This window comes from Clarias gariepinus, chromosome 6 (genome assembly GCF_024256425.1).
Source record: "Clarias gariepinus isolate MV-2021 ecotype Netherlands chromosome 6, CGAR_prim_01v2, whole genome shotgun sequence".
NCBI classification, from domain to species: Eukaryota; Metazoa; Chordata; class Actinopteri; order Siluriformes; family Clariidae; genus Clarias; species Clarias gariepinus.
In genome coordinates, this window is record NC_071105.1 from 37,182,089 (window position 1) to 37,210,000 (window position 27,912).

Below are 27,912 nucleotides of genomic sequence, written 5' to 3' on the forward strand. Positions count from 1 at the left end.
ATCCAACACTGGCTAGTTCCTTTATTGATGTGCACAAAAACTGCAAATCACAAACCGGTCAGCAAAGCATTCAAGAAATGAGAGGAAGTGGTACAGTCAGTAACTAACATAAATAATACACAGTACAATATGAACGTTGACTTGACACTATCTACAAAGAAAAAGAAGAAAATCACTCCAGTCATGCACCACTATTTATATCAGCATAATGTCCATTCATACGACGCTGCTACTTGCCTCTGAAACGTTTGGTCAAAAAAAAAAGGTCTTTTAAAAAAAGCTTATTGATCCTGTCAGTCAGTCATACAGTCACAAAGTTCATACAGTGACATTGTCCATCAAAGGATTTATGCACAAAACATCTGGATCTGTGGCTGTGAAATCATACAGACAGGGTGAAAGCCTTGGTAGAACAAGACCTGAGGCCAAAATCCTGATGTTTGTTTGTTGCTACATTTTCTAACGTGAAATCTTTACAAATGATAATAAAATATTAAATTAGAAAAAAAAACATGCATGCAAACATGAGGACTTATTAAGTGCAAGACAAGTGAATGTCATTAAAGGCTTTTTTAATCAGAGTAGTTGCCAGAATAAAGAACAAAAGGTTGTTTTTTGTTTATATACATAAAGGTTATATACTTGACATTCCGTGTTGTTTCACAACATTTCTCATATCTTTGAATTCCAGATGACTTCTAAAAAAGTTTTTTATTTTTATCACTACTATTGGCACTCTGGTGGCAGTTCTTGCTTACTTCACATATCTACACCTGAATTTACAATAAGAAGGTCTGTGACCTCAAGCAAGTGATCATCCTGCTCCAAACACCCCATTAAGAAGTCAGACTCGTTATCGGTTTTAAAAAATAGCTTCGCAGGTACAAGCGTTGTGCTCACAGTGGGGGGGACGGGGGAGAAAAAGGGACTGTATATTATATACATGTATGAACGTTAGACCTTGTACAAACACGACACTGACTTGTACAGGCGTGAGATGTGAAGCTGTTGTGTTTTGGAGCAGTGGACTGGTGTCACAGATGGGCAGTAGCTGGATGCGGAAAACTTTCAAACACCACAGAAATCGACTTTTAAGAAAGATACACCCCAACGTGTCATCCTAGCGAGGCGTCACTCCCGGTAACAGTCAGATAAGGCAGGTTGACGCAAACCAGTAACATCTGGCAGACACCAGATCACAGCACACAGAGCAGATACATCTAACGTTTCGTTTGCGCTCTTTCCTCCCTCACATGCCGAGCCGTTTTCTTATCGGGCCTCTTGTCGTGCACCTTGCGTAGTCTCCTGGGTGGCGGGGTGGATCTGGACTCGCTGGACGTGTCACCAGCATCTTGATCTTCCGGGATGTTCGGAATAGCTGCACTGCTGCTCTCCAGTGCGTTCCTCAGAGACGTATCTTCGGGACTCCCAATTTCGCTACTGCTCAAGTCCGGTTCCTCGTGGCCACGCCTCCTAGCTACTTTGGGCAAACTGGCGATCGAGGGTCCTTCCTGATCGCTCTTCCGTACCAACTGCTGGAGCTCGTTCATGTCCACCCCAGAGTCTAGACTGGTGTCGTTACTGCTGCCTGGCCGGTGCCTTCCTTGGAGTTCGATTACAGAGTGGCGTACCTGAGCCGCTGGTTTACCGTCCAAAGACACAAACCACGCCCGAGGAGGCAGGGGAGAAGGCTTGACCTTGGAAAGCTCCAGCAGGGTTTGCTCAGAGATTCCCTGTAGCTCACCGTGGAAAGGACCCATGCCAGCTGCCTCGTTCAGGGTGCCCGGGACAGAGACGGACTCGAGCAGGTGGCTATAGCGGCCCCAGATTCCTGGGTTGGCAGTGGAGTTCTGTGGCCCTTCTAGCACGGGCTGCACGTTGTTGTCTTGTTGGACTTTTGGCAGCGTCTGGGTAAAACTGTCCTTTAGGTTTCGTTCAGCCTGTGCTCCGTGCTCCGTGCCATTCCGGGGAAAGGTGGCGCATCGGGTTGCGGCGCCCTCAGCCTGTCCATGGGAAGAGAAATGCTCTGGTGCTTGGACGATGGCCATAGGCTGGTTGTAGATATGGAACAGCTTGTCCCGATATGCCGAATTATCTCCGGAACCTAGCCGTGAGGCGCCATTTTCAGACATCTCTCTAAGCTTCGCTACTTCATCGCTGTTCACGTACAAGTTTGGTACCGTAGGTCTGATGTTCTCATACAGGTTCCCTGCTGGTCGGCAGACATTATCGACGTAGATGTTATAGCTGGCTTGATGTCGGGGCGACGCTGATACACCTGCACCTCTTGCAGCCACAAAGTAAGACCTGTCTCCGTTATGGTCTCCATTACTGTACAGGGGCTCGTGGACTTCATCAGAGCTGGTAGATGTGGTCTGGTCTTTCTTGAGGATGGACAGTCTAGTGGAGTTCCATCTTTTTCTTTCAGTCTCATGGCTCAACTCTCTGTAAAGCAAACATTGGGGAAAAAATACCATTTCGGAGAGTCATTTCTCATTAGTCGAGATATTCAGAAGTTGAGCATTAATGGAAATAATATTACCTGCAGTGACATAAAATCACAGATAACAATCCAATGATGATGACAAGAGTCCCGCCCAAGATGCCCACAAGAAGGTATGTATGGTTTGAGAAGAAATCCATCGAAGCTGGATGTCCCGTGTAACCTGGATTTTGACAAACAGCAAACAGGTTACACTTCAGGGCATTGTTCACATATTTTTTCAGTGATGAGCACGAATTATGGCTTGCATATTTCTGTTTTAAAATGCAGTAGTAGCTGCTTGGTCGGGTAAACAAGGGCCCAATAGTGGTACAGTGGTTAAGCTATTGGGCTACGGATTGGTTATGAGCTCATATGCCAAGCTGTCAAACTGTGAGTTGAAATATACAAGGCGAGTCAAAAATTAACCGCACTCTGGCTGTAGAAATTATTTTATTTAGAAAAGACTAATGCCACATTTTTGGATATAGTCTCCTTGCTTTGCCTGTCTGCCAACAAGTTCTCATATTCCCTCATTAAAAAATGTTTTAGTCTGAGCTGTGAGCCACGAATGCACCGCTGTCTTCATTTCTTTATTAGAAGTGACACTGCATCCTCGTTGGGCCGGTTTCCGGGGACCAAACAGATAAAAGTCAGACGGAGCGAGTTAAGGACTGTAGGGGGGGGCGTTTTAAAACCTTAGAGTGTCGACATTGTGGGCAGAAGTATGCGAACGTGCATCACCACGCGAGATCACAATTGCCTTGGATGTTTAGGCTTCGGCTCTTTAATAAGCGTCTCACTGTAACGACTGCTGTTGATTGTTGAACCTTTTATCCCTCGATAATGTTCCAATACTTCTGGCCCTTAACTGTAAGCAGTGACAAATTTTCCAGCTGGTTGACTTTTGAACTTTTTCTCAGTCGACGATTGAGGATGTTTCCGTTCCGTACTCTGCCGTTTAATTTCGGGCTCGTAGTGATGAATCCGTGTCTCGTCACCATTAATGATTCTCATTAAGAAACTTAAACCTTTCTTAGAGTATAGGTCCAAATTTTGTGTGCAGATATCCAAAACGCTTCTGTTTATATTCTTCCGTGAGTTGTTTTGGCACTGGTTACACCCTCAGACCACAAAAAAAACAAAAAAATCACTGCAGGCTGCTCTTCTTTCTGCAAATCACAAGTGTGGCGTCTATTTTTGCTCGCACTGCAGTTACAAGTGAACTGATGTAACACGTTCACACCTGCACAGCAGTAACTGTAGCCTTGAACAGAAAGCGCTTATGAGACCATCAGAAGTTTTAATATAAATGGAGTGCGGATCATTTTTGACTCACTCTTTTACCCAATAATTTAAAAACAGGCCAGTGTCAATGTTCCGTAGTATTCAGTTCTCTTATGGCTCTGGGGTAGAAGCTGTTTTCACTAAATCTGTTTGTCAGTGATGTAATGGACCTGGCTGCAGGTCAAACAGATGGTGTCCAGGATGGGATTGGGCCTTTGTGCGTCACCTGGGAATACATAACAACGCTCATTACCGTTAGAAATTGGAGATGGTGCTGCGATCCAGTTGCCGAGGTGAGGAGCCACGTAGGTCCAGACCAGACCGCTTCTCTCCATCCTGACCGAGCCGATACCCTTGTTCACCCACGTACCTAGATCCAAACAACATGTTAGATTTTTAAAAATACCGTACGTCTTAGCTCCAAACATGCCACGGTGTATATACTGACCTGTGGTCGTGTCAAAGGCCCAGGCCGGCAGGGAGTCAGCGGCTCGGAGGTGGGTGTGGTACGGTAGAGGTACGGTGAGATGAATCGGACCTCTGACGTCAATCTCTTTCCCCTCAGAAAGCAGCTGGGTACTCAGCACTGCCACGGGGCTCAATTTCACGCTCATGTATTCTGAAAATTAATCAGAGTATCACTACTTCTTTACACTGACACTGACACACCGTTTTTCGTCAATTAATCAATTAAACATGGAGCTTGTACAACAGATAGACATAGTCATGATTAATGAATGAATAACCTGAAGAAGGATCTTAAGCACAGCACACATCTGTCCAGTGAGTAACCTCTGGCCTGGAGGATCACATCGAATGATAATTAACATTTATTCACGAGTGCTCTGCAGGTTCTGTACCTCCTTTGCTGTTAAAGACCCCCATGGTACAGAAATGTCCCTCTTTCTCTGGAGGCGGCGCTGGGACTGTCAGATAAGCGGTCACCGTGGAGATGGTGGTGTTCTCCGGAAGCGACAGCAGGCTCTTGGGGAACTGGACGATGGGTTGTGATGACACGTCTTCTCAAGAAACAATACAGTAATGAAATTTATAACAAGATGTCAGGTCTCCTGGATATCTCTTCATTATTATGAACATAAAAAAGATCAAACAGTCTATGTGGAGCAATTAATGCAGCAAACCGGATTGTAAACAGTCGTAGGCATTCTATAGTACAAAAAAAAACATGTTGTTCTATCACAACTGGGCTAATTGGTTTGGCTTAGTGGTTAGCACTGCCGCCTCGCAGCGTCAGGGTTCGATTCCCGCCTTGGGGTCTGTGTGCATGGAGCCTTCCTCCCACAGTCCAAACACATGCAGATTAGGCTTATAGACGTTTCCAAATTGCGCATAGTGTGTGAATGTCCATGGCCACAAAATGGGAATAATTACGACAGTAATCACCACTAGCCTCCAATAGCCCTGGTTTCCGTGGGATAAATTAAACTGATACATTTTTTATCTTGTATATTTCACCTCCTGCAGTCTATTGTCCAGAGCGCAAAAACTAACCTGTGTGATGTAATACCTGACTTGATCTGATGGATCACAATTTTTCTCTTTTCTCCTCAAAAACTGAGTTTACAAACATTTGCATCCAATTACAAGTTCTGTAACGACGCTACATCACTCGAGTACTGACTACAGGCCTCTGTTTGTGTACAGACTTTGGCATGAGATACAAATTTATTAGCATCTCTTAATTACCTTTAGCTGATGTTATGGTTTTTTTTTTATTGTGAACCTTTGGGAAAACATCTTTACTCCATTTCCGTGTAATTTATCTGGTAAATAAAAATCATACTGTAGATTTATACTGGATGACGCAAAATACACAGATTTGGCACATGTGCTCACCAGATGTTTTTCGAGTTATCAACACTGTGTCTTCGAAGAGCCAGATGTTGCCTTGGGTTTGTGGGACCAGAGACATTGTAACGGCAGAAAATACTGGAAGACAACATGCAAAAAATGTATCAGGTCAGTTCATATAGCAACATTGTGTAAAAAATATATAAATAAATTATATATTATATGCTGTACCAATTTTATTATATATGTTTATTATGTCTGCATAATTATGTACAAAATCATTCAGTATTTCCATATATAACTAAAAAATTTATAGATAAATAACATTACAGGAGTAAATGGCTGTAAAGAAAAAAATATATAGTACAGGACAGACCAGTTTTCGAATGGAAACAAAAAACCTAATGTACGCTTCTGGGATTTGCATAAAAATAGAAAGGAGCGAGTGTGACAAAGTTAACGGAAGAACTCATATTCTCCAGCAGGCTCAGTAAAACCTAACAGCTGTTTTACTTATAGTTCTGTGCAAAAGTCTTGGGCACATACAAAAATATGGCATAAGCAAAAGATGCTTTTGAAAAACATTTCTGCATAAAAGAAACCTCTATAAAGAGCAATAAAGAGTAATAAAATAAAAGTTAAAATTTGGAGTAAAAATTCATTGTTTAAATCAGAAGTTTTAGACACAGACTTGTGCAGTTTTATAAATAAAACAGTTGTTAGGTTTTACTGAGCATGCTGGAGAATATGAGTTCTTCTGGTAACTTTGTCACACTCACACTTTCTATGTTTATGCAAATCACTTTTGTTTCCATCTGAAAACTGGTGTGTCTTGTACTATATTTCTTTTTTTACAGCCATGCATATATTCTTCTGTAATGTTATTTATTTATGTATTTTTATGTTTTTTTTAATAATTTTATTTATTATTTTTTTATTTTTTGTGTTATATATGGAAATATTGTTTTGTACATAATTATGCAGCCATGATAAACATAGATAACAAAATTGGTACAGCATATAATATGGTGCCTAAGACTTTTGCACAGTACTATATATATATATATATATATATAAAACTTTAACTGGGCATGATGGGGGATCACTTTAACACTTTAAATCAAACAGCATTTCCACGCACACAGTGCGAAAAGAACTCAAGGGATTGGGACTAAACAGCTGTGTAATCTTTAAAAAAACACCTATCAGTGATGCTAATCAGAAAAAAAAGGTTTTATTCTGCTTGAGAGAATAAAGAATGGACTGTGGAGCATTAGACAAAGGTCATGTGGGCTGATGAGTCCTGATTTATCTTGTTCCAGAGTGATGGGGCATCAGGGTAAGAAGAGAGGTGGATGAAGCTTTGCACCCGTCATGCCTAGTGTCTAACGTACAAGCCTGTGGGGGCAGCGTTATCATTTGGGGTTGCTTCTGTTGGTCAGGTCTAGGCTCAAAAATTTTATGTAGCCATGAAAAATAAGGTCAGCTGATGTCCCGAATGGCTAGTCTTTGGATCAGTGGACTTTTTCCTCCCTGATGGCGCGTCCATCTTTCAAGAAGACGATGCCAGGATCCATCAGGCTCAAATCAAGACAGAGTGTTTCAGGGAGCATGAGACACCATTTTCACACATGGATTGGCCTTGACCGCATTGTGAATCTTTTTGATGTGCTGGAGTGTGAGACTCTTACACTGCGGTCCAACTCTTCCATCATCAATACAAGATCTTGGAGAGAAATTAATGCGCCTCTGGAGTGAAATAAATGTTGTGACATTGCATAAGCTTATCAAAATACTCATGCCCCGGCGAACGGATGTCGTAATCGAATCAAAAGACGGGCCAAGGAAATATTAGAGAGGGGGACTTTATTTTTTTTTTCTTTTTGGCCGAGCAGTGTGTGTTACTGGTAGCATGAACGCGCAAGTTAAAATACTGTTGTTAAAATGATAAAAGAGGATAAAGTGCTAAAAGTGTATACAGGGGAAAGAGAGATATCTTAGCAAGTGGGAATACTGTGAATCTAGTCGAATAAACCCAATATTAGATTACCAAACCTATTTCTGGAACCAATTCACAGTTTTTAAGCTTTCTTTTTTTCTCTTGTTGCCTGGTAGTTTTTGCTAATTTTTAAGGCTTCAGTCCAAGAACATTTTAAAAAACCTTAAAAACAATAAAAATAGTTCTAGAAATAGACATTTTTTGAAACCTTATAATAAGATATAGAAGCTACACTTGAGTGGATTCAATATATTTTCATTTGTTGGTTAGTTTTTGCGCATTAAAACCTTTTTTTTTTAAAGAAAAGTATATTTTGCATAAAGAATAAGATCTAAATCTTCCCTCTGTTCCTTAAAAAATATGACATCATCGGTTTTTAACCTGCTGCTACCGTAGTTACATTCCATCTTTAAAATATATTAGTTCCTATTATTATTTATTATTAAGATGTTACATCTTAAAGGTCCCATATTTTACTATTTCCATACCACGTGAACACACGTCCAGAAAGAAGTATCTGTTAAAGCCCCAGCTGAAATAGCCCTCAGATAATACAGTTTAATACCATAAATTCTCTTCATTTCACTTCTCTATCAAACATGCCGATTCAGTGTCTATGTAAAGAAGGCACAGCTGAGACACGCCCCCTTTCGGAGAACAGCAGAGCTGAGCAACAAGCCCGGGGGATGGGCGCTTCTTAAATGAGGTCACCTTAGCGGGGGGAATCCAATTGCCTTGTTTAAACAAAAATTATTTTAATAGTAAAAAACAGTTTTCCCTTAAACCTGTACGCTTTTAATTCGCACTCTGAGCGCCTTCTTTAAAACGCATTACTGTCAGAACTGCTGTTATATATAATCAATTAACACCTTCTGACCAAAATCCAGAACCTGGTGGAACAATTTCTTTAAATAATATCATGCCAAAGTTTTTTTCCCTGGAGATAAGGATTTCTGAAGCTCTGCGTCAGACGGTTGTGTGCAGCAGACTCACTGGGCATCTTGCTGGTCTTCCAGGGCAGCTGAGTGGGCACGTAGGCCTCCATGCTGGCCACCAGAGTGAGGGTCACGCCCAGCTGGTACGGTACGGTCAGAAGCACTTCTCCATTCCCCTCGGTTTGGCTAGACTGTAGCAGAGAACCGTTGACAAACACCCGGACCGCGGCACCACTCAGGTACCGCTGACTGGACGCGTCCTTCACCCACACCTTCAGCGTCAGAGACGAAAACACCTCTAGAGGGCAGAGCAGAAAGAGGTAGGGGCATTTTTAAGCTCGGTGTAATTAAAGCAAACTGAAGCTTGACTATTCTACAGTATCTGCTTTATGGAAACGCAGTGTCGGCTGGTGCGGCCTCTGCAATCGCTTTCATTTTTATTATAAAGAGAACTAAAATAGTCACTGGAGTGTTTTATGGCCATTCGTCATCGTCTGTTGTTTATTAATGGTGCCCGGTATCCTGCTTTACCCTTATCATCAACATGAAATAATAATGAGAAAGAGACCCAGGTCTCCGCCGGAGACACTTAAAAATAGATCAAAGTGCCAAGTGTGTGCACGGCACACGAGGAAGAAGAGCGGGACGCCAGAGACGAGGACACATGAGTTTCAGTCTTTGGGTTTATTTATGGAGTAACGTACCTGTACATTAAGGTGTTGCCTTTCATCATTGTTTCTCTTTCTCTTTCCTGGGCTACACCACCATTTGGGAAATGATGTCATGGGTACACAATTTCACAGACTGTCACATGACTGCACCGGGATGATCATTAGATGGAACTTCATGAGTTAAAGTCAAGGATATAAAGTTGAATTACAGTAGGAACCATTCAAGCTTTAACTTTTACTTTTATAAAGCAGATGATCAGAATAGCTGCACTCACGCTGTTGTCCTATCGGCACTAAATCACTCACGTTATCCGTATTTTACACGTATGATCATACAACAGTTAGTTCCGACGGAGAAATCTGATTGGACAAGAGGTGATAATGTACAGTAACAGCACTGGGACGTTTAACTGTACGTATCCAGGTATTTAAATAACCGCTAATGACACTAACTGTGTGTCTCAGCGCGGGTGAGAGTAGGTATGTACGGTCCGCTGTACTGAGGAGAGAGCAGCTGCCTGACAAAACCCACATTCACAACCAGTCACACACCTGATAAGGTTACGTGAACTTAAACAACACGCCGTCTTCTTACAAGTCATTTAAACATATTACGTATATTGATTAGCCAGCTAGACAAGCTGAAAGCCTTCAGTTGCTTAAAAATCAATAATGTTTTGTTCACATTCTGCCATCACTACTACCGTATCTACAGTCTGACTGTCCCATGAGTTTCATGTTTTTCCTTCTGGTGGATTTGAAAATTATACCTACATCCCATCACATGACATGTTCTAAAAACACAGATCCCACAGATTCCTGACCAAAAGTTGGTTCTCCTTTTACAGAAAACTAACAGCAGTATACCGCCTAAAATCAAACACTGTAAAACCAGCTTAAGTCCACTGATCTCTATGAAGAAGAACAAACAAACCCAAACATATTGATGCAACAGCTTTACTACACTCAGCTGTGGAAATGCTATTGCGTGAGATACGTTTCCTTCAGACATTTTGGAAACAATTCATCCCCATGTTTTGGATTCATTTGTGCACTTGAGATATGAGTTGTCCGCATGTTTTACTTAATTTATCTGAATAAGTATATATATGTATATGTATAAAGAGAGAGCCTGTAATTCATGCACATGAGATACAAGACACAGTCTGTTCCCATGCATAAGTATTATTTTGTCTAAATGTTTGTTTGTTTTTTGCTTGTTTTAATAAATTGTGCGCACGATTGAGTTTATGTTAGTCTTTCGGCTGCTCCCATAGGCGGGTCGCCACAGCACAATTTGGTCAAATGAGCAAAACAGGCTATATGTGAACAGCAGAACTTCAGAATACGAACTGAACATACAGAACAAGCAGTAAGAAATTTGCACTGGCATTGGCAACGGACCGAATCCAACACCAGCTAATTTTTGCGCGTACATCCGTTCAAAACTTGTCTGCGTCAGTGTAAAACCAGGCGAAGCGAGTTTACGAAATCTACAACAAAAAAATGTAGTCATCGAAAGCTGTTTTAAAAGAGTCAACCCACAATACCAACGTTGGCATGCGCTCTAAATGTACATGATTTTTCACGCGCTTCATTTTTTTAATGCTAATATGTTAAGGTGGCTGGAACGGATAATCTAAAATGTACATCATTTCTTACAGCACGATTCGTGTTGCAATTCAAATCTTCGCTTTAAAAACTTTTCGCCTCCGGAACAAATTTAATTTCTTTGCCAAAGTCGAATATAGACCTTAACTCACAACCTTTATATTATTATTACTATTATTATAAGAAGTCAGTGCAGAACTCCATTGATCAACATAAGCACGTCGGCACCAAAAAAACATTCACAAATCTAGCAGAATGTTGTTGTTAAAATAATAGGTGGAGCATTTACAGAATCTATGAGTTATGGAGGGGGCAGGGGGGCATCACTGAAACCCCTTTCACTGCCCCGGGGAATTGATCTCCTGTTCAGGATTCAATACGCTCCTGCTGTATATCTGGCGGTGGGTTCATTTGCAAGAGGAAATTCATACGACAGAAAGGTTATAAACTGGTTCTGTGGGAAAATACGCAGGAGGTGTGAAGCGAACCCCGCACCGCTCTCATGTGACCTGTGCAGGCGGCGGAACGCAGACGGCGGAACCTGAAAGCGTGATGTTACAGTAAACACATCTAATCAAGCGCCTGCGCGTGGACTCTAGATCAGATTAGATCGGATCACGTGACCTCATATCACTGTAGCAATCAGTAATGCGGTGAACTAATACAATTAATCGACATGCAGTTAATCATCTCTTTATTAGGATGGATGAAGAAAATGAAAAAAAAAAAAAAAAACAGCACTGAGGCCCTGATGATGATGAAGATGATGAAGATGATGATGAAGATGATGATGAGTATCCTATACTCCGGGATGTTATTGTTACCCGCAGGCGCGGTCCCCGTCTCCTCCCGACGTGCTTTGCGCGCAGGCGTGTCCGCATTGTGCTGTAGCGCGCTCAGCTCCGCGGCCTCGGTGCGCGCGATGGAGAGCAGCGGCGGCAGCAGCAGCAGCAGCAGGTAGGCGGCGGGATGCGGCATGGCCAGAGAGACATCACTGGTTCCTCCAGCGCCACCTCGCCTGTCTTCTGGATGATGATGTTCTGGTTTTTCTTCTTCTTCTTCCTCTCTCGTGTCCTTATTATTATTATTATTATTATTCTCCCCCTCCTCCCTCCCCCGCTCCGGTCACGTCGCGGCGCTGAACATCACGGTCAAGGCGCGCGCGAGGAGGAGGAGGAGGAGGAGGCTGCGGGGATGACGTCATCGCGCCATCTGCCGGCCAATCATACGGCGAGTCAAGGGGTTGCCAGAGCGAAACAGAATCCCCTCAGACATGCTCAGCCCACACCGAGTCTTTACTAAACACATTACCTCATCATCATCCATCTAAGAGCCTCTGTAGTCCAACCAGCCACCGTGGAGGCCAACAGTCATTACCAGAGTGTTTATTCCCTTTTTATTATACCTTTATTTTACTAGTTAACAGCCACACACACACACACACACACTGTCTAACCAGCTTTATGCTGTGTACAGGACCAAGGGCACGAGGCAGGGTACACCCTGGATGGGGCGCCAATCCATCACTGGGCACACACACACACACACACACACACACACACACACAAGTTGATTTACACATCTGCCTGTCTTTGGACTGTCGGAGGAAACACACCAAGAACGTGCCATGTGTCCGAGGCGGGAATCGAACCTGGACCCTGGAGGTGCGAGGTGACGGTGCTAACCACTGCACCACTGCACAAGCCTCCATATATAAGATTATGCATTATTTTAGTGGTAAATATGGAATTAGGTACTCCATCCATCCATCGATCTAGGAACCTCTGTAGGAACATCCAACTAGAGACCGTGTAGGCCAATGGTGATCATCGCTTTTTATTCCCAATTTAAACCCCGGGGCTCTGGGTATGCCGGTTTCCTCCCACAGTCCGAAGACATTTACATTTAGGCATTTGACAGACACTCTTATCCAGAGCGACTTACATTTTTATCTCATTACACATCTGAGCAGTTGAGAGTCAACAGTGGCAACTTGGTGGTTGTGGGGTTTGAACCTGGGATCTTCCGAACCGTAGTCCTAAGCCTTAACCACTGAGCTACCCCTGGCCTACCACATTTACATTTAGGCATTTGGCAGATGCTCTTATTTGTCCAGAAAAAGTGCTTAGAATTGAATATATATCTAAAGGAAGTTCATTCCACCACCTATAGTTCAGGACTGAAATTTTTCACTGTCTACCTGAGCCTCCAGGAACAAACTGGACTTTAATCTTACACATCTCCTCTTATATTGAACTTCCAGTCTCGCATATTATTATGCACATCAATCCCTGCTATCTGTTTTCACCCAAATGAGGATGGGTTCCCTGTTGAGTCTGGTTCCTCTCAAGGTTTCTTCCTATTACCATCTCAGGGAGTTTTTCCTTGCCCCTGTCGCCGTCGTCCTAGGCTTGCTCATCAGGGACAATCAGGGAGAATCATATCATTTTGATTCATACACATTCACATTTCATACAAACTTAGTTCTTTTGATTGTGTAAAGCTGCTTTGTGATGATGTAAATCGTTAAAAGCGCTATACAAATAAAATTGAATTGAATTGAATTGAATATGTGCCAGAACAGAAAAGATTAGGATAATTGCCCTTTCCAAATATCCCATAGTGTGCGAATGAGCATATGAACATTGACTGGAGGTCCCACCACTGTCGTAAAAATGGGAATAAATACAGTGGTAATTACCATTGGCTTTCGCGGTCCATAGTTGGACTACAGAGGTTCCTAGATAGATGGATGGATGTTTGGATTTTTCACATTTATAATAGAGAAGATGAACGGGTCGATTGGGCAGGGACCAGAATTGGCTGGTTTTCAGTCTACTCGACCGTGACGATCAGCCGATCAGCCTCATATATAAACGCTTCTGTACCAAGCGCAGAAGCTTCCGAGTGAAGCAACAGAAATGACACGGATGTGAAATTTACCTGCGGCGGTAGTCAGTGGAGCAGGTCGGCATTACCTGCCAGCACATACAGTACAACAAACAATAAATACATATGACCTTTAACACAAAACTTTATTTATTTGATATTTCTATTAATTTCACATTTCAGAGACCCAACCTACAAACTCTATCTATACACATGTGTGAAGAGTAGGATGAAGTAAAAAATCAAAAACTAAATACTCTTTTGCGTATAAAGATGGCACTGTTTGTCAGAGCACGCAGCCCTTAAACACCAGAGCATTTTAGCCATTTTTTGCATTAATATGCTTTAATAAATATATGTGGTGTCAGAATCGTGCAATATAAAGTTATCCTTGGACATTTCCTTTTATTTTCAGCCCAACCTTGGCAATATGATGCACTGAATTTTTTATAGAGATTCATAAGATCACTTATTTTTATGGTTGTTTTAGGTTGTTTCTGTTACCAAATAATAGTAGTAGGAATAATAATAATAATAAATATATGTGCATTTTGTGAGTTCTACATTTTTATTATTATTCAATTATTTGTCACATGTGCCTTACAGTACAGTGAAATGATTTTTTTTTTCGGATCAGCACCCATGGACCAGATAAGGTTAAGGGGCTTGCTCAAGGGCTCAACAGCCAGCAACTTGGCTCGAAATCCCCAACTTCCCATTAGCAACTTAGTAACCCACAGCATTAAACCGTTTGAGCCACCCCTTCCCCCAGATTTTATGATGTCATTCCCATATTCCAGTATCAGTCAGATTTACATGTTTTAAAAATAATGATACCTTTGGTTCTACATGATATATCAGAAAACCCAAATGCACAGTCTGATGTCGACACACATTTTTTTAATCGGTCATTGACCAGTGCTGTGTTGCTGCACGGATCAGAGGTGCTTGAGTTTTATTAATCTTTCTGGGTTCTATAAAGAAGAGTCATTCTTATTCTTTTTTACCATCCGCGATTTATTAATTAGGACACCACTCTCTTGCTACCGCTCATGTACCTGTTTATTCTGCTAATGTGAGAGCAGTTAACCGTCTGCTACTAATTAATCAATCACAGAGGGCATCAAACCCCTGGACGGATTTCAGGGGTCGGCAAATATACCTGGGCAGCACGCCTAAGTATACTCTACAGTATGTAGAATGGGGAAACACTGGAAACACATTTTTATGGTGTCATCAAAATATTGCACACGTTCAAATCCTCCGATTGGCCTTTTTCTCCAAACTCTGAGCAAATTAGTCTTAAACCATTTACAGCTCATGGAGCTGCTCAGTAACAATGTAGCTTTTTCCTTTCATTTAACAACAAAAAAAAATTAAATGTTAAACTCTTGTACTTAAAGTTAGTTTGTATTGTTTAAATGCTGTGCTTGGTTTTAAGAAAACTAATTTAAAACTAAAATGAGGGGAAAACAGGGTCTTTATAAAATTGTGATACTAATATATAAGGACCCAGAAACTGCTGCTCCAACCATCAGGTAATTTACTATTTGTATAGAGACTTTAGGATATCATTTATTGATTTAGTGTGCGTTCTCTCTACTTTTTCAGCCTGGGATTGCTGAAATGTAAATGTAAGTTACCCGTCTTAGTGACCATGAGTTGATGAAAGCTAGCATGTGTAAAAAGTCATGGCACCCTGACTAGTCACTCCCTTCCGTTCCTAGATGGATAAATAGAAGGCTTGGATTAAACTAATTTAATTAAGTACCTTAAACATAATAAAAATTACACATTATAAAAGAAATAAAAGTAACCACTGCTTCCAGGTGTGTTTTTTTAATATATATATATAAAAATAATATACAGTAGGTAAGAATTTTGAAAACTGGTCATTGGACAATGTGCTGAACTGTCATTCAGTCTATACTGGTTTTTTTTTTTTTTATTCAACCTGATATTAAAATGATTTTTCCTTTTTCTTTAAATAGCCAGCTCAGCGAACTGTTCTGGCAGCCTTTTCAAATCTAGCAACACAGACATCCACTTCAAATAGGACTGAACCTGTCTGGCATCACAATGCTCCTGAGACCCACAAAGTGAACTCTATATAGACATAGTGTGGTGAAGGATCTTGAGTGTCCTGCACAGAACCCTGACTGAACCCACCACCCACATCCTCCTTTGGGATGAACAGAAGCCCAATTGAAACCTGAGCTCATTATTGCTCCTCTTGTAACTAACAAATTCCCCACAGCTGTAATTCAAAATCTACTGAACAGCCTTCGGAGAAAAGTGGAATAAATCTGGAATGAAATATTCCATTCCAGATGGACAAGTGTACAAATGTACGAGGCCTTTTAGTGTGTATACACCATATTAGTATACCTTAAGGTGATTAAACAAAGTTAAATATCCATTCATGTGCTGTGAAAGAACTCAGAAACACAAACCCAGTTGTTTAAAGAACTCCACCAGAAGCGTTTAGTTCAACATGTAAATAAAATTCATATTTATGCTGAAAGAAGGCTGCAGGACGCATTGCTTTGTACCTCCGTACATCAAAAACTTTAATTGTAATGATAGAGAAAAATGTGGAAGCAGAACAAATTAGAACGCAACATTTAGACAGACAGTGAAACAGCCGACCATGCACTCATACTCTGTAATCAATGCTCGCTTCAGAGCATCCATTTGCCACGAAAAGAAATTAAAGGGGAGTTATTTTTTTTCCAACCTTCCATAATATTAGGTACAAACTCCTCGCCTTCTAGAACAGCTACACAGGTTAAGGTTTTGCCTCGCGCTCGATCAGCCCCGCCCACCTTCGTCTAAACCTCGAACTTGGCAAACACCAGGTCCTTCACTTTTCACTCGATAAAGCTTTAGAATGTGCTCAGCAAAATTCAGATGCAAAAAAACAATTGTAATAAATCTAAAAACGGAAAATTCTCAATCAAAAATCCTAAGGGGAGGCGAGACACGCGCGCACGCAACACGCCCCTGAGACGGGTGGATCTGCATATTGTGAAAGGCCCCGTTCAGGGATTGCGGACAGTATTTGTATTTATTTTTTTATTATATATATTTTTTTTTTAACGGCACCGTCACCGGACCCCTGCTCGAGTCGCAACAAGACGGGTCGACCGGAGACGGATCCGTTTTACTGGTTGTGATTAAAACAACTCCTCTTCCTCTTCTTCGTCGTCCTCTAGATCACCGAAGTCGATGGACGGCCTGCTGTTCTGTGCGTCGTCTTCGTCAGATTCGGTGTAGGAGTCTGAGGGACGGTAATGATGCAATTAAAATCACAATTTTATCATCAACTTTAAATAATTCCAATATTAAAAAGGCATGCGTGAATTACATACATGCGTATCCAAACACATACCACAGTGTTGGTCAAATCTCAATTCAAATCGGATCGTTTTAAAAGTGACACATTTATTTTAGTTAGTCCTCGATGTTCTTAAGTCGCATTTGTTCTTAAGTTGGACAAAGTGAATCTTGTACGCCTTTGACACAAATACACAATTTAAAGCATACCAAACCACGTGGACTAAATCTCTACCTTGCCCCGCTCCCCCTTTTTGTACAATACACGTGAGCTACTTCTGTGAATTGTTCCAGCGGTCTGTTCGTTCCTGCGGAAATTCGTAACTCGAATGATCATAGGTCAGGGACGACCTGTAGATAGTAAAACCTCAATCACCGAGTTGATTTAGTTCTCTGGAAGAGGTTTAAGAAAGAAGTCTCCAGTGTCAGTGCTTTGTGACAGCAAGTCATCAGGACAGGCGACGTCTTTTTTTTGGCTTTCTTAACCGTTTACAGCTACTATAATTTACAGTAATAACTTGTGATCTACATAACCATAACTGGGTAGGTCACCATTTACTGATCAAAAAAACTGATGCACTGCTGTGGTATAAAAGTAACAATACTTTAAGACACAAAGTGCACATTAGAACATTAGTTTATCTGTGTGATGTAACAGTACTTACCCTCTGAATCTACTCGGGTTAATTTATTTTAACCTCTAGTATATAAAATGTGTTAAACCAACATAAAAGGTTAAAATTATGTAAAAAAAACGTACTTTCAAGATTGTCCATGTGTTCGTGAAGAGTTCTCGCCAAGTTGAAAAACTGAGCGAGAGAGAAGGAGAATGCAACTCATAGAGAAAATATTACAAGAAAAAACAGGAGTAACAGTAACAGGAGGTGCGCTAATGTCTTTAGAACACAGAAGAAGAAATTGGTTTCTCACCCCGGCTTCGTTGACCGCCCCCAGCACGTCGGAGAACCTCTGCTCACACAGGTGCAGCAGAACCACCAGGTAAAGGCCACAGCTGATGAACTCGTACTCCGACTAAATCATATACATTAAAAAAATTATATATACATGTATAATAATAATCTTTTAACGAGATTTCAGTGTATATAGACAGGATGACAAACAGCTGACGTGACGGGAGGCTCGCTCCTCTTACCCGCTCGTGAGACCTGTAGAGCTCATTAATGTCAAAGTTCTCGATGTTCAGGTGCAGCTTCTCTTTGCACAGCTCGCACGTGGTGATGGCTTCCAGGGTTGAGCCTGCGGAGGCGGACATATCGGATTTAATCAAAGTTTTCGGAAAGAGAGAGACGTCTATTTTAGGTTTATGGATTGGAGCATGAAGAAAGGGGAGGTGGGAGAGAAAAAGAAGGAAAAAAAAAAAAATGTATGAAGATAATGAAGAATGAAAATTAGGATAGCTAGGGGGAAAAAATATCAGTTAGCCTGCACAGAGAGTGAAGCAAGAAGAAAAAATGAAAAGGTAGAAAGCCAGACTAGCTTTAAAATACAAGACTTCTATGGACATGCTTTAAATTATACAAATTTTATTTGTCGGTAAAGGACTGACCGGAGCTGATTTTGGACCTGAGCCACTTCTTGATGCAGTCCTGGTGAACGTACTGCAGGCTGCCCGTACACCTGCACGGCTCGATGAGTGGGTTCGAGCTTGACGTCTCGCCCATCTGACAGATCCTGCAGAGATCTCCTTCGTCTTCGTCCGAGTCCTCCTGCAGCAGGCTACGGAGAAAAAAATATATATACTTTTTTTTTTTCCCCTTCATGCACTACAGGTGATTTGTACTTTATATCAGATACTCCTTAGACTCTTTAGGAAGCCGTGTTTCTTTAACATTCTGACCTCTCTTGGATCTTCCGAAGTTTCTCCGGATCTCTAGAAGGGGCGGGTTTCTCTTTGCCTTGCGCCTCAGTCTGATTCTGTCCGTCCACCGCCGCATCCAGTCCTATAATCACGTTCTGCGGCATGCGGAACAAAGGACCGGTCATCACCCGGGCGACGCCAGGGGTCCGCCCGGGGGCACGTGCCGCTTCCTGCAGGAGGGAGGAGAGTCCCGAGGTTCTGGTCGGAGGCGGGGCCGTGGCTCCCTCCGACACGTCGTCCTCTTCCTCCTCCTCTTCATCTTCTTCCTCCTCGTCCGCGTCTTGCTCCTGACTGAACGTCGTCCTGCCGCCGTCCGGGCTGCTGAGAGGGATGTGCGTGGACGAGTGGGCATCCATGCGGGCGCTCTCGTCTCGCCCTTCTCTCCTGCGGCGCGAGAACAGCGGGTTGCATCGGTTCCAGTTGAGCCAGGAGCTCCTCAGCTCCGTCTCGGAGCTCTCTCTGTCTCTGCCGGACAGTGGGGGCTCGCACGAGGAGGAGGGCAACTCCTCGGGCCCGGAGTCGAAGGATCTGGAGGCCGAGCTGGAGCCGGAGGCGGAGGTCGACTCCTGGCTGGAGCGTCTCGAGAAGAGGCGGGACAACAGTCTGCGGGTCGTGCTTCTGCCGTCCGAGTCTCCGCTCTCAGGGGTGGGGTTTGCCACAGGGGCAGGGACGGGCCGAGGCGGGCTAGAGCCGCGTATGGGTTGAGCTGTGTACGGGGATGAGCTCCAGGAGGGGGAGGAGGAGGAAGAGGAGGAGACGGTAAACGGGTCTGAAAGGGGGACGGAGGTTCTCGTAGAGGTGTCTCGGGAGAGACGCGGACTGGGTTGGTAGTCGGAGACCAGCCTGTACGAGGACGGGACAAAGTCGGAGGAGAGACGGCGGCTGGACGCGGTGCCGTTCTCCCTGCGGGACGAGGAGTACAGGCTCTCTTTGGGTCGGGCTCCCTGGGCGTAGGTGGAGGTCACGCGCTCTGGGTGATCTGAAACACAAGGCATGATGGGAAACAGAGAACCGGACAGAAATTATAGCTTAGTGACTTAAACTTCCTGACGCGCATCAAAAGCACTTAAACCTGTACCCACACAGTGAGGAGGTCAGGGGTGTGGGCCTGTAGCTGGCCTCTCCCAGACCAGACAGGCCCGAGTCCGTCCTCTTGTCCACGTCCCTGCGAGCCCACAGGTCATCTGATGAAGACGAGGAGGACGAAGAGGACCGGGACAGGGGGCTGAGGCTGGACTTCCATAAAGAATCTAAAACACAAAAGGCAGGACGGAAAAATAAAAGTACTAGATGAATGTAACTGCACACTCAAACATAATAAAAAATAAATAGTGCAGCGTCATCTGTTGAATTTTGGTACAAACTAAATTTTTACACGTTACTGTTAAGTGTCTCGGAACAGATACGAGATTGCGTTTATTTAGTAGACTTCAACTGCACACTAATAAGCGCGTATTACAGAACTGCACGTCTGATGAATTTTGAGATGAAATAATGATTTTTCTTTCGAGGTTGAATTTATGATAAGGACATTTTACATTTAACTTTAATTTAAAGCACATCTCTTCCTGTGGGTCGGTTGCGATGAAACAAAGCCGATAAGTTACCTCAAGTTCGGCCAAATACTCCTGTGAGTAGCTTTTACGTGATCTGTGCACAAAACACATTGTCTTATTTCTTTCAAAAAGAACTTTATAAACTATAGTAGTTAAACTGATTTTTACACACACACTCTAAGAGTACCTGACATGCCTCCCATGTTGGAGTAGGTGCTGCTGGTTGTGGACGAGGTTGAGGTTCTGCTGTAGCCCGATCTACTGGTGTACGACAGCTTGGCTCTTTTGGATTCGTCATCTTGAGGTGAACTGAGAAGACTGGAGTACGAACCCAACCCCCTCTCCGACTCCACCTGAGAGCACTGCGAGGAGGGGAGGGGAAAAAAAAATAAATAAATAAAAAAAAATCAAGGGAAGTAAAGTGTGTTACACAGAGTTACAAACTTCCGGCTCTAGGAAGTTACTACCTAGGAAGCTACTAGTTTATACTAGTTGAATAATAAAAAAAAACAACTAGATGCTGCACTTACAGGTTTGCTTCTTCCTCCGTAGGAAGACTCCGCCCACGGGCGTTCACACAGCGTGGACGAAGAGGAGGAAGAGGAAGACAGCGGCATGGACATCTTCCATCTGGAGTGGCAGCTCTCAGACGAGCTGTAGTCCCTGCTGGATCCCGGGATACGAGGGCTCTGAAACGCAGCAGGACGGATGCTGTTAGAGCTGCACGACAAACACTAAACACTAAACATCGGACATGACCCATCACGTACGTCGGACATGACCGATTCTCTGCACGAGAAACACATCACTGCGTATTGTTACGGTTAAAAGTCACGCACATTCCGATCGGTCGAAATCTACTCATTACACCAGTCTCAAAAACGTTAATTGTTAGTTCATTAACCCGAACACAAAATTATGACTTGTTCTGATGAGAAATACTGGATTAAACATTTTGTGACACAGCACAAAAATGACTCAAAGGGTGTGTTATGGCCTGGGGCAGACGTGACCTGTAAGAAGTTTAAAAAATAAAATTAAATAAAAAGATAAAAAAATAAAAATAAAAAACAGGGGTGTGGTGGGACAGGTGTTACAGAATGAATCAGCTAAACTGTTGGCACTTTGATTATTTTTCCATAAGCAGCCTGTCTTTATTTCTCTTGAAGCACAGAACAACTTACAGGAAACTGTTTAATCTTTTTGTGGTTCAGTCTGAAATAAATATATATTTTAAAAAAAACAGCTGTTTAAGGTGTTATTATAGAAAAGACAAAACAACGGATAAAAAGCACAATGGTCGTTTTTTTTTCGCCCGTTATTAGTTTTTAAAACACTTGAGGATGCATTTTTATATAAGCGCGCACCCTTGAGCGTTCCATTCCTTTATATACTGCGTGTGCAATAATGTAAAAGTTAACCCTTCACTGTCTAAATAATGTGGATTTAAACGAGCACAGAATCTCTGCTCGCTCGGCTCGGTTTGACGCAGCGGAACAGAACAGAACGGCAGGCTGGTTTTCATAAACATGTCCTTAAACAGAACTATAAAAAGCAAGCTGGTGTGGCGATAAAACTAAAGTGTTCAGCAGATCTCTTTCTGTCGTGATCACGGATAGGTTGGGGGGGGGGGGGGGGGCATGGGAACACGTGACGCGCAAAAAGGGCATCGAGTTGAAAGACGGTTCATGCAAATGACAAAAATAGCTGGCAGGTGTTCGCTCCTGACACGCAGATATTAACTTGCCCTGTAAACACACCACACACACACACTGGCTTAACAAATCGCCAGGACCCGATTCTTTCATCTGATGCGTGTTAATCCTTCAAAGAGAAAGACTGACACACACCACCAATTTATCAAAAAAAAAAAAAAAGGGTGTTTAGAGAGTGTGTTTTACAGCTTAGAGGAATGAGTGTAGCCTGTTTTCGCGTGTAAGCCTTGGCACACTCGCAAGGTTTAAAAACAACCTGTAACATTATCTAGCACAGCGCTCCGAGCCGAGCAAGAGCAAGCCTGGGCTGGACCAGCAAACTGAACCCAACTCTGCCTTCTTAACGTAGACAAACCTTATTTTATTATATTATATTAAATCAAATTGGATTTGTTTTAATGAATGTAGGCTGGAAGGTCACGTGAGTGGGAGAAAAAATAAATAAAATAAAACTGTTCATTACATATACAATGAAATCTTGGTTTGTCCACACTATGTAATAAGGATATATAAATACAGGTAGTCCCCAACTTACGAACATTCGAGTTACGAATGTCCGCAGATACGAACAGGCAACGGGAACAAAAATCGCGAAAGCAGCTCACGTTTATTGTAAAAATAAAAACAAACGCTGCAGTGCACCGGATGACAATGTTTACAATTATGCACACAAAACTTGCAGTTTGTAAGTGAATGTATAAAATTAACGTTTCAGTGAATCAGTCCGTGAGCGCCATGATGGAAAATGTCTGTCCCGTAAAGCTAACTTTAATTTGAAGTTGGTTTGTTAAATGCACTGTTTAAATGCTGCTCTTGGTTTTTAAGTGAGAAAACTAATGTTATAAGAAACGAGCTACGCTTTTTTTTATTTTTTTTTTATTGCGATACAAAACTGAATCGATTTTACCCTCTTTCGAGCTTATGTTTATTTTACATTTTAAATTTGGGTTTGTTTAAGACCAGAAGTGGTTAATTAATAAACTTTTTTCATGTCGTATAGACGAAGAAAGAAAAAAAAAAAAAGTTGTTTTGATGTTGCAAGTTTGTTTTCGTCGTCCTACAGGAACCCAGAAAAACCCGCGTCTGATTTCGGTACCTGATACTCCGAGTCTAGCTTTCCCGTGGTGCCCCTGGTGAAGCGCTCGCGGCCCAGGACGGTCCCTCTGCTGTAGAGCCGCCCGGCGCTCAGAGCCGAAGACGAGGACGAGAAGGAGGACGTCGAAGAGAGAGAAGAGGAGCTGGAGACCGTAAACGGCAACCGGCGAGGCTTTGAATCCATCGCTGAGGAGCACTGTGAAGGGGGGAAAAATAAATATATTTAAAAAATAAATAAAAATAAAATGTTACTGAAGAGTATTCAAAAAAATAAATAAATAAAAAGTGTGTGGGGGTTAAAAAATAACAAATAAATTAAACTTGACTAAACGAAGTGCACGATAAACAATCTTTAATGAGGCTGATTATCTCGGAATAACCAAGCTGCGACATTTTCACTTTGGTTAACTCGCGGTTTTTTACGCTACCCACAATGCTGTGCTGCATTGTTTTACGCGTTTCTTTTTTTCAAACCTTTGATGGTTTAATGCTTTTACCATCAACAAAATCAGACTTAATTATCTCAAAGATCTCTAGAGCTCAGCTTTTCAGAGTGTTTATCACCACAACTCATATAGCTGCAATGCATTCTGGGATCTGGAAGCTCAGACACATCGGATTTTTCATTAACAAAGGAGTGAAGGGGGGGGATGAGTGTAAGAAACTTGTTTTTATAGAAATCTTTCTAATGCAAGAAAAGATTTTTGTCTGCACCCCGTTTGCACTGCTGACTCAAACTATTAGGGCACTGCGGTGAGAACACCACGAGATCTTATCATCGACCTTCTGTGACATTCATTACGCTTTAAGCCACAAACCTTTTTTTTTTTATTTTTTTTAATGGATGCAATAAAAACTCTCTTACAAACAAAACACCTTTACAGACTCTAAATGCTGCACAGGATATTTAACCCTCTGCTAAAAACAACCACCGTCAACTGATCTATAAATACCCCTCTAGACTCCGCCCATCAAAATAGCGCACTCCTTCTCCAGCAGGTTAAACTTTTTACCTTAAAACCCTGCAGCTCGATCCTGACCCTCTCTCCCTCCCCCCTTCTAATAACCACGCTGAGGAGATGAAGACTCCGTGCCACGGAGCGCCTCCAACACCATGAGCATTGGCTCGGATGCTTCTGGAAGGTTCTCCAAGGCTATGTTTAGCCCTGCAGATTCGAGAGTCAGTCCATGAACATGCCCAGTTCATATGATACACCTAGATCTACCTGAAATCAGGTTGCATACTACTGAAATCTTAAAACCCTGACTAAAAACTTGATGATTAATTCTTAATTCTGAGCCACATTTAATCCTCCACTCATGCTGAGAAAATCGGCGTCTCTAATTTCGATCCTTCGAATGCATACTGGCCTTTTTGGGGGAAAACCTCCATTAAAAGAATTTAATTATTATATATATTTTTTTTTATTACACTGATTAACATATCACCACACTGACTCCCAAAAATTATATATATACCCTAGGTTTTCCACTTGATTGACCATGACCCTGATTTTTCTCTGCCAAGTGCACAAGCTTCTAAGCCGTGCAACAGAAACACATTGTGGTGTTACATGATCTAAAGTCACACATGTTAAAAAGCCTCTGATCGTCCTTTTCTCCAGATATTCGTCTTATAACCCATTCATTAGACAATGAATTTTTAGACTCCACATGCACTAATCAGTTAACACCCTCGTTAATAGCTGTGCGTACCCGCGTACGTACTCTCCAATCCTCAGCCCGCACTCATGACTTTGGAGGCATGTGAAGCAGGTGGTACAGACTAAACTATTTCACAAACTCCTGTACATTAAGTTAGTTTGTATGGTTTAAATGCTGCACTTGGTTTTTAAAGTGGGAAAACGAACCCTATAAGGAACGGGCTACATTTAAATACTGACATCCACAATTTATTTGTGAAGCTCTTAAATAAAGCTAAAGTATAAAAACTTTATACATGTTGACTTTTTATTATTATTATCATCATGGTCTTAAAAATGCTGACATCAGGGCCGATCATTATATCTACTAGCCTATGAATTTAAGCCTCCAGTGTCTACACGTTCGCAGTTCCATGACATGAATCATTTAAACACACATTTTTCGGGGTGTGTAACAAAGCTTAATATGACACAGCATGACGGCACACACCCTTCCGTGTGAAAAAGAAATGTTGAAAAACAAAGAGTCATTTGTGTTTAAACCCCTCGAGCTGCTCAACACTGCACATTGTCTCGTGCAGCCTGAGGTGTTTAAACCATCAACACCAGCAATGTGCATTTCACACAAACACGGCCGGGCATATCTGCACTTTAACATTTCAATAATAAGTAAGAATTCTTTTTTACGAGTTTAAAGAAAAAGCCGGGCACGATTTCAGACATGGGCAGAGCCGCGAGTAAATCTTTAGTATTAGTGTTACAAATCCTAATCAAATTTCTGGAGACGGGAACCACCGGGAAGCAGCAGATTTATTATTATTATATCTATTTGCTGTTCCGAAAAGCATCCCGAGTTTATAAATCTCTTTTTTTATACTAGATTTTGTTACTATTCTAAACAAACTCCTGTCAATGTGCAAATAGTTTAGAGAGCACCACCTGCAGGATAAGACAGATGGGGTAAATAAGAAAATAATCGAATTGATTATTGATGTAGCGAAATTCTTTTTATTCTGCAATTCATGCATCATCACACTCGACTCCAAAATCAGATTTTTTTTTTAAGCCATTTGACGTGGTTATAATGTCGCAGTTCCGCTATTATCCTGTAGGTGGTGCTGCTTCCCCTCCTGAATACGTGTTAATGGTTTAAAGAGCACCACCTACAGGATGATAGAAGAACTGCGACATTTCAACACGTATAAATAAATTAAAAAAATGACAATGACATTCATAATTCAGAGACACTTCAGGGTGTGCAACAAAGCTTAATATGACACAGCATGACAGCACTCACTCACACACCCTTCTGTGTAAAAAAAAAAAAAAAAAAAAAGCAATGATGAAAAACAAAGTGCATCTTGCGTTAGTTGTGATTGCAGCAGACACGACAAGTCAGCACTGAATACGACTTTACTGAACTGTTCTACAAGCAAAAAAACAACAACAAATGCGATAAGGAAATCGCTTTAAAAGTGAATTTTGGTCATTTGTCACGAGCCAGGGCCTGAAGTTAAGTAAACTATTCGAGCTAAAATGCTAAGCTCAAAGCATAAACAAGCTAAAAACGACTTCATTAAACGGATAAGCCTTCTTTATAAACCGAATTCCTGCTGCAAAGCTTGAGAAAAACAAGCCCAGGCCGTGCATTCCTTCCGTTAGCATGCTAACCTCCAGCTAACATGCTAGCAACTCTTCCACAGCCCCAAAAACAGACAACAAAATCAACACGTATCAAACCTTATCAGACATCTTTAACATTTCTCACATCTTATTGAACACCCTGACGCGTCGCTATTTTGTCGTTCCGCGGCTGAATAACGCGCCTCCGGAGCGCTAAAGAAACCCCAGGAAACTCTCTCTCACCTCCGGATCTCGAGTCGCTTTTCTCATTAATGGCGCTCCGTGTGTTGATATAGGGGAGGTCACGTGACCCGCCGCGGCTCCCCTTTCCTTTAGGAAACTAGCCGAGCGTCGCCATCTTGTGGTTAGTGATCGACACGCTGGGCGGACCAATAGGGAGAGAAGGAACTGTCACAAGTCCCGCCTACGTGTCACTGCGCTTTTCCAATCAGAACGCCGAATTTTGGACGTTGACGAATAAAGTTTGTGTGATGCAGCACCGAGATCAGGTGCACTGTAAACAACTTCATATTAAAGTGCTTTCTCAGTGGATTAGTTCTGTTTTTAATATGAAATAAATAGGATTTTAAATGTTAAGCACAAACAGGTCAGCAGGAGAGGGAAGAAAAATGACATGGCTGATATTTAAATGAAAGAAAGGTTGGGTCTGAACAACCAAAAGTGCACATCTGTCTGGACAGATGTTTCTGTCTGAATCTCCTGCAGTCCTTAGATCTCTGCCTGAAGTTTAACCTGCACCATAAATAAATAAAAATTATCACAGTGTTGAGTAAAACCGATGTTATAAACAGTTACGTGTCAAATTTAATAATCTAGTTTTAAATAATCTACTGTCTCAATGTAAACAAACACCTGCAGCAATACATAGTTATTAAAGGTAAAGTGAATATTTTTACTGGGATTAGTTCATATTTTCACTTTGGCTGAAATAACAGCGCTGAAGTGGTATAAGTGAATTTTAACACACTGGAGTGGTTTTAAGACAAAACTTCATCTTTATCCTTTGATCTACTTTTTCCATTTCTCATCTGTGATTCACTCTCCGATTACCGAACAGGGAGTGTATTTGTCTGAGCACCAAAGAAGGACAACTTAGTGTAAACAAGGCGTAAGATACTCAACCTTACAGAATGGGATTTCTTCGTATTAATCAGTTGTACAGAAGGACAGACAGACATGTACGTGGGCTTCAACCTCAAATAATATTAATAATAATAATAATAATAATAATAATAATATCACTGATTGCATTGAAGATTATTTTTAGCTTTAACCTTTTAACTATTTCTACAAACTCTTTACCGGGCACTCACACGTTTCATTCCCTTTCAGGGGTC

General features: G+C 41.9%; 2 protein-coding genes across 5 annotated transcripts in view; both read right to left on the bottom strand.

Moving 5' to 3' along the window:
• Nucleotides 1-6: 6 nt before the first annotated feature.
• Nucleotides 7-11,874, bottom strand: fam171b (family with sequence similarity 171 member B). The gene is made up of 8 exons (XM_053497574.1): nucleotides 11,622-11,874; nucleotides 8,574-8,813; nucleotides 5,627-5,719; nucleotides 4,630-4,788; nucleotides 4,218-4,388; nucleotides 4,023-4,139; nucleotides 2,543-2,666; nucleotides 7-2,445 (listed from the first exon to the last, which is right to left on the bottom strand). Exons 1-8 carry the CDS (start codon nucleotides 11,773-11,775, stop codon nucleotides 1,221-1,223), a joined length of 2,283 nt encoding a protein of 760 aa, XP_053353549.1. The 5' UTR covers nucleotides 11,776-11,874; the 3' UTR covers nucleotides 7-1,220.
• Nucleotides 11,875-16,231: 4,357 nt separating this feature from the next.
• marchf7 (membrane-associated ring finger (C3HC4) 7) overlaps nucleotides 16,232-27,912 on the bottom strand; it is a 12,319-nt gene continuing 638 nt past the window's right edge. Inside the window, exons 1-11 of one of the 4 annotated variants that reach the window (XM_053499103.1) lie at nucleotides 26,798-26,902; nucleotides 23,269-23,463; nucleotides 20,988-21,146; nucleotides 20,654-20,819; nucleotides 19,984-20,151; nucleotides 18,881-19,880; nucleotides 18,590-18,759; nucleotides 18,176-18,279; nucleotides 17,953-18,054; nucleotides 17,783-17,831; nucleotides 16,232-16,966 (exon numbers count right to left, since the gene is read on the bottom strand). In XM_053499103.1, coding sequence (XP_053355078.1) covers nucleotides 16,863-16,966; nucleotides 17,783-17,831; nucleotides 17,953-18,054; nucleotides 18,176-18,279; nucleotides 18,590-18,759; nucleotides 18,881-19,880; nucleotides 19,984-20,151; nucleotides 20,654-20,819; nucleotides 20,988-21,146; nucleotides 23,269-23,463; nucleotides 26,798-26,824 — 2,244 coding nt within the window. In that variant the 5' untranslated portion in view covers nucleotides 26,825-26,902 and the 3' untranslated portion in view covers nucleotides 16,232-16,862. Of the gene's footprint in view, nucleotides 16,967-17,782; nucleotides 17,832-17,952; nucleotides 18,055-18,175; nucleotides 18,280-18,589; nucleotides 18,760-18,880; nucleotides 19,881-19,983; nucleotides 20,152-20,644; nucleotides 20,820-20,987; nucleotides 21,147-23,268; nucleotides 23,464-26,699; nucleotides 26,903-27,912 lie in introns of those variants that run through there. The other 3 variants (XM_053499102.1, XM_053499105.1, XM_053499106.1) reach the window with 3 other exon arrangements.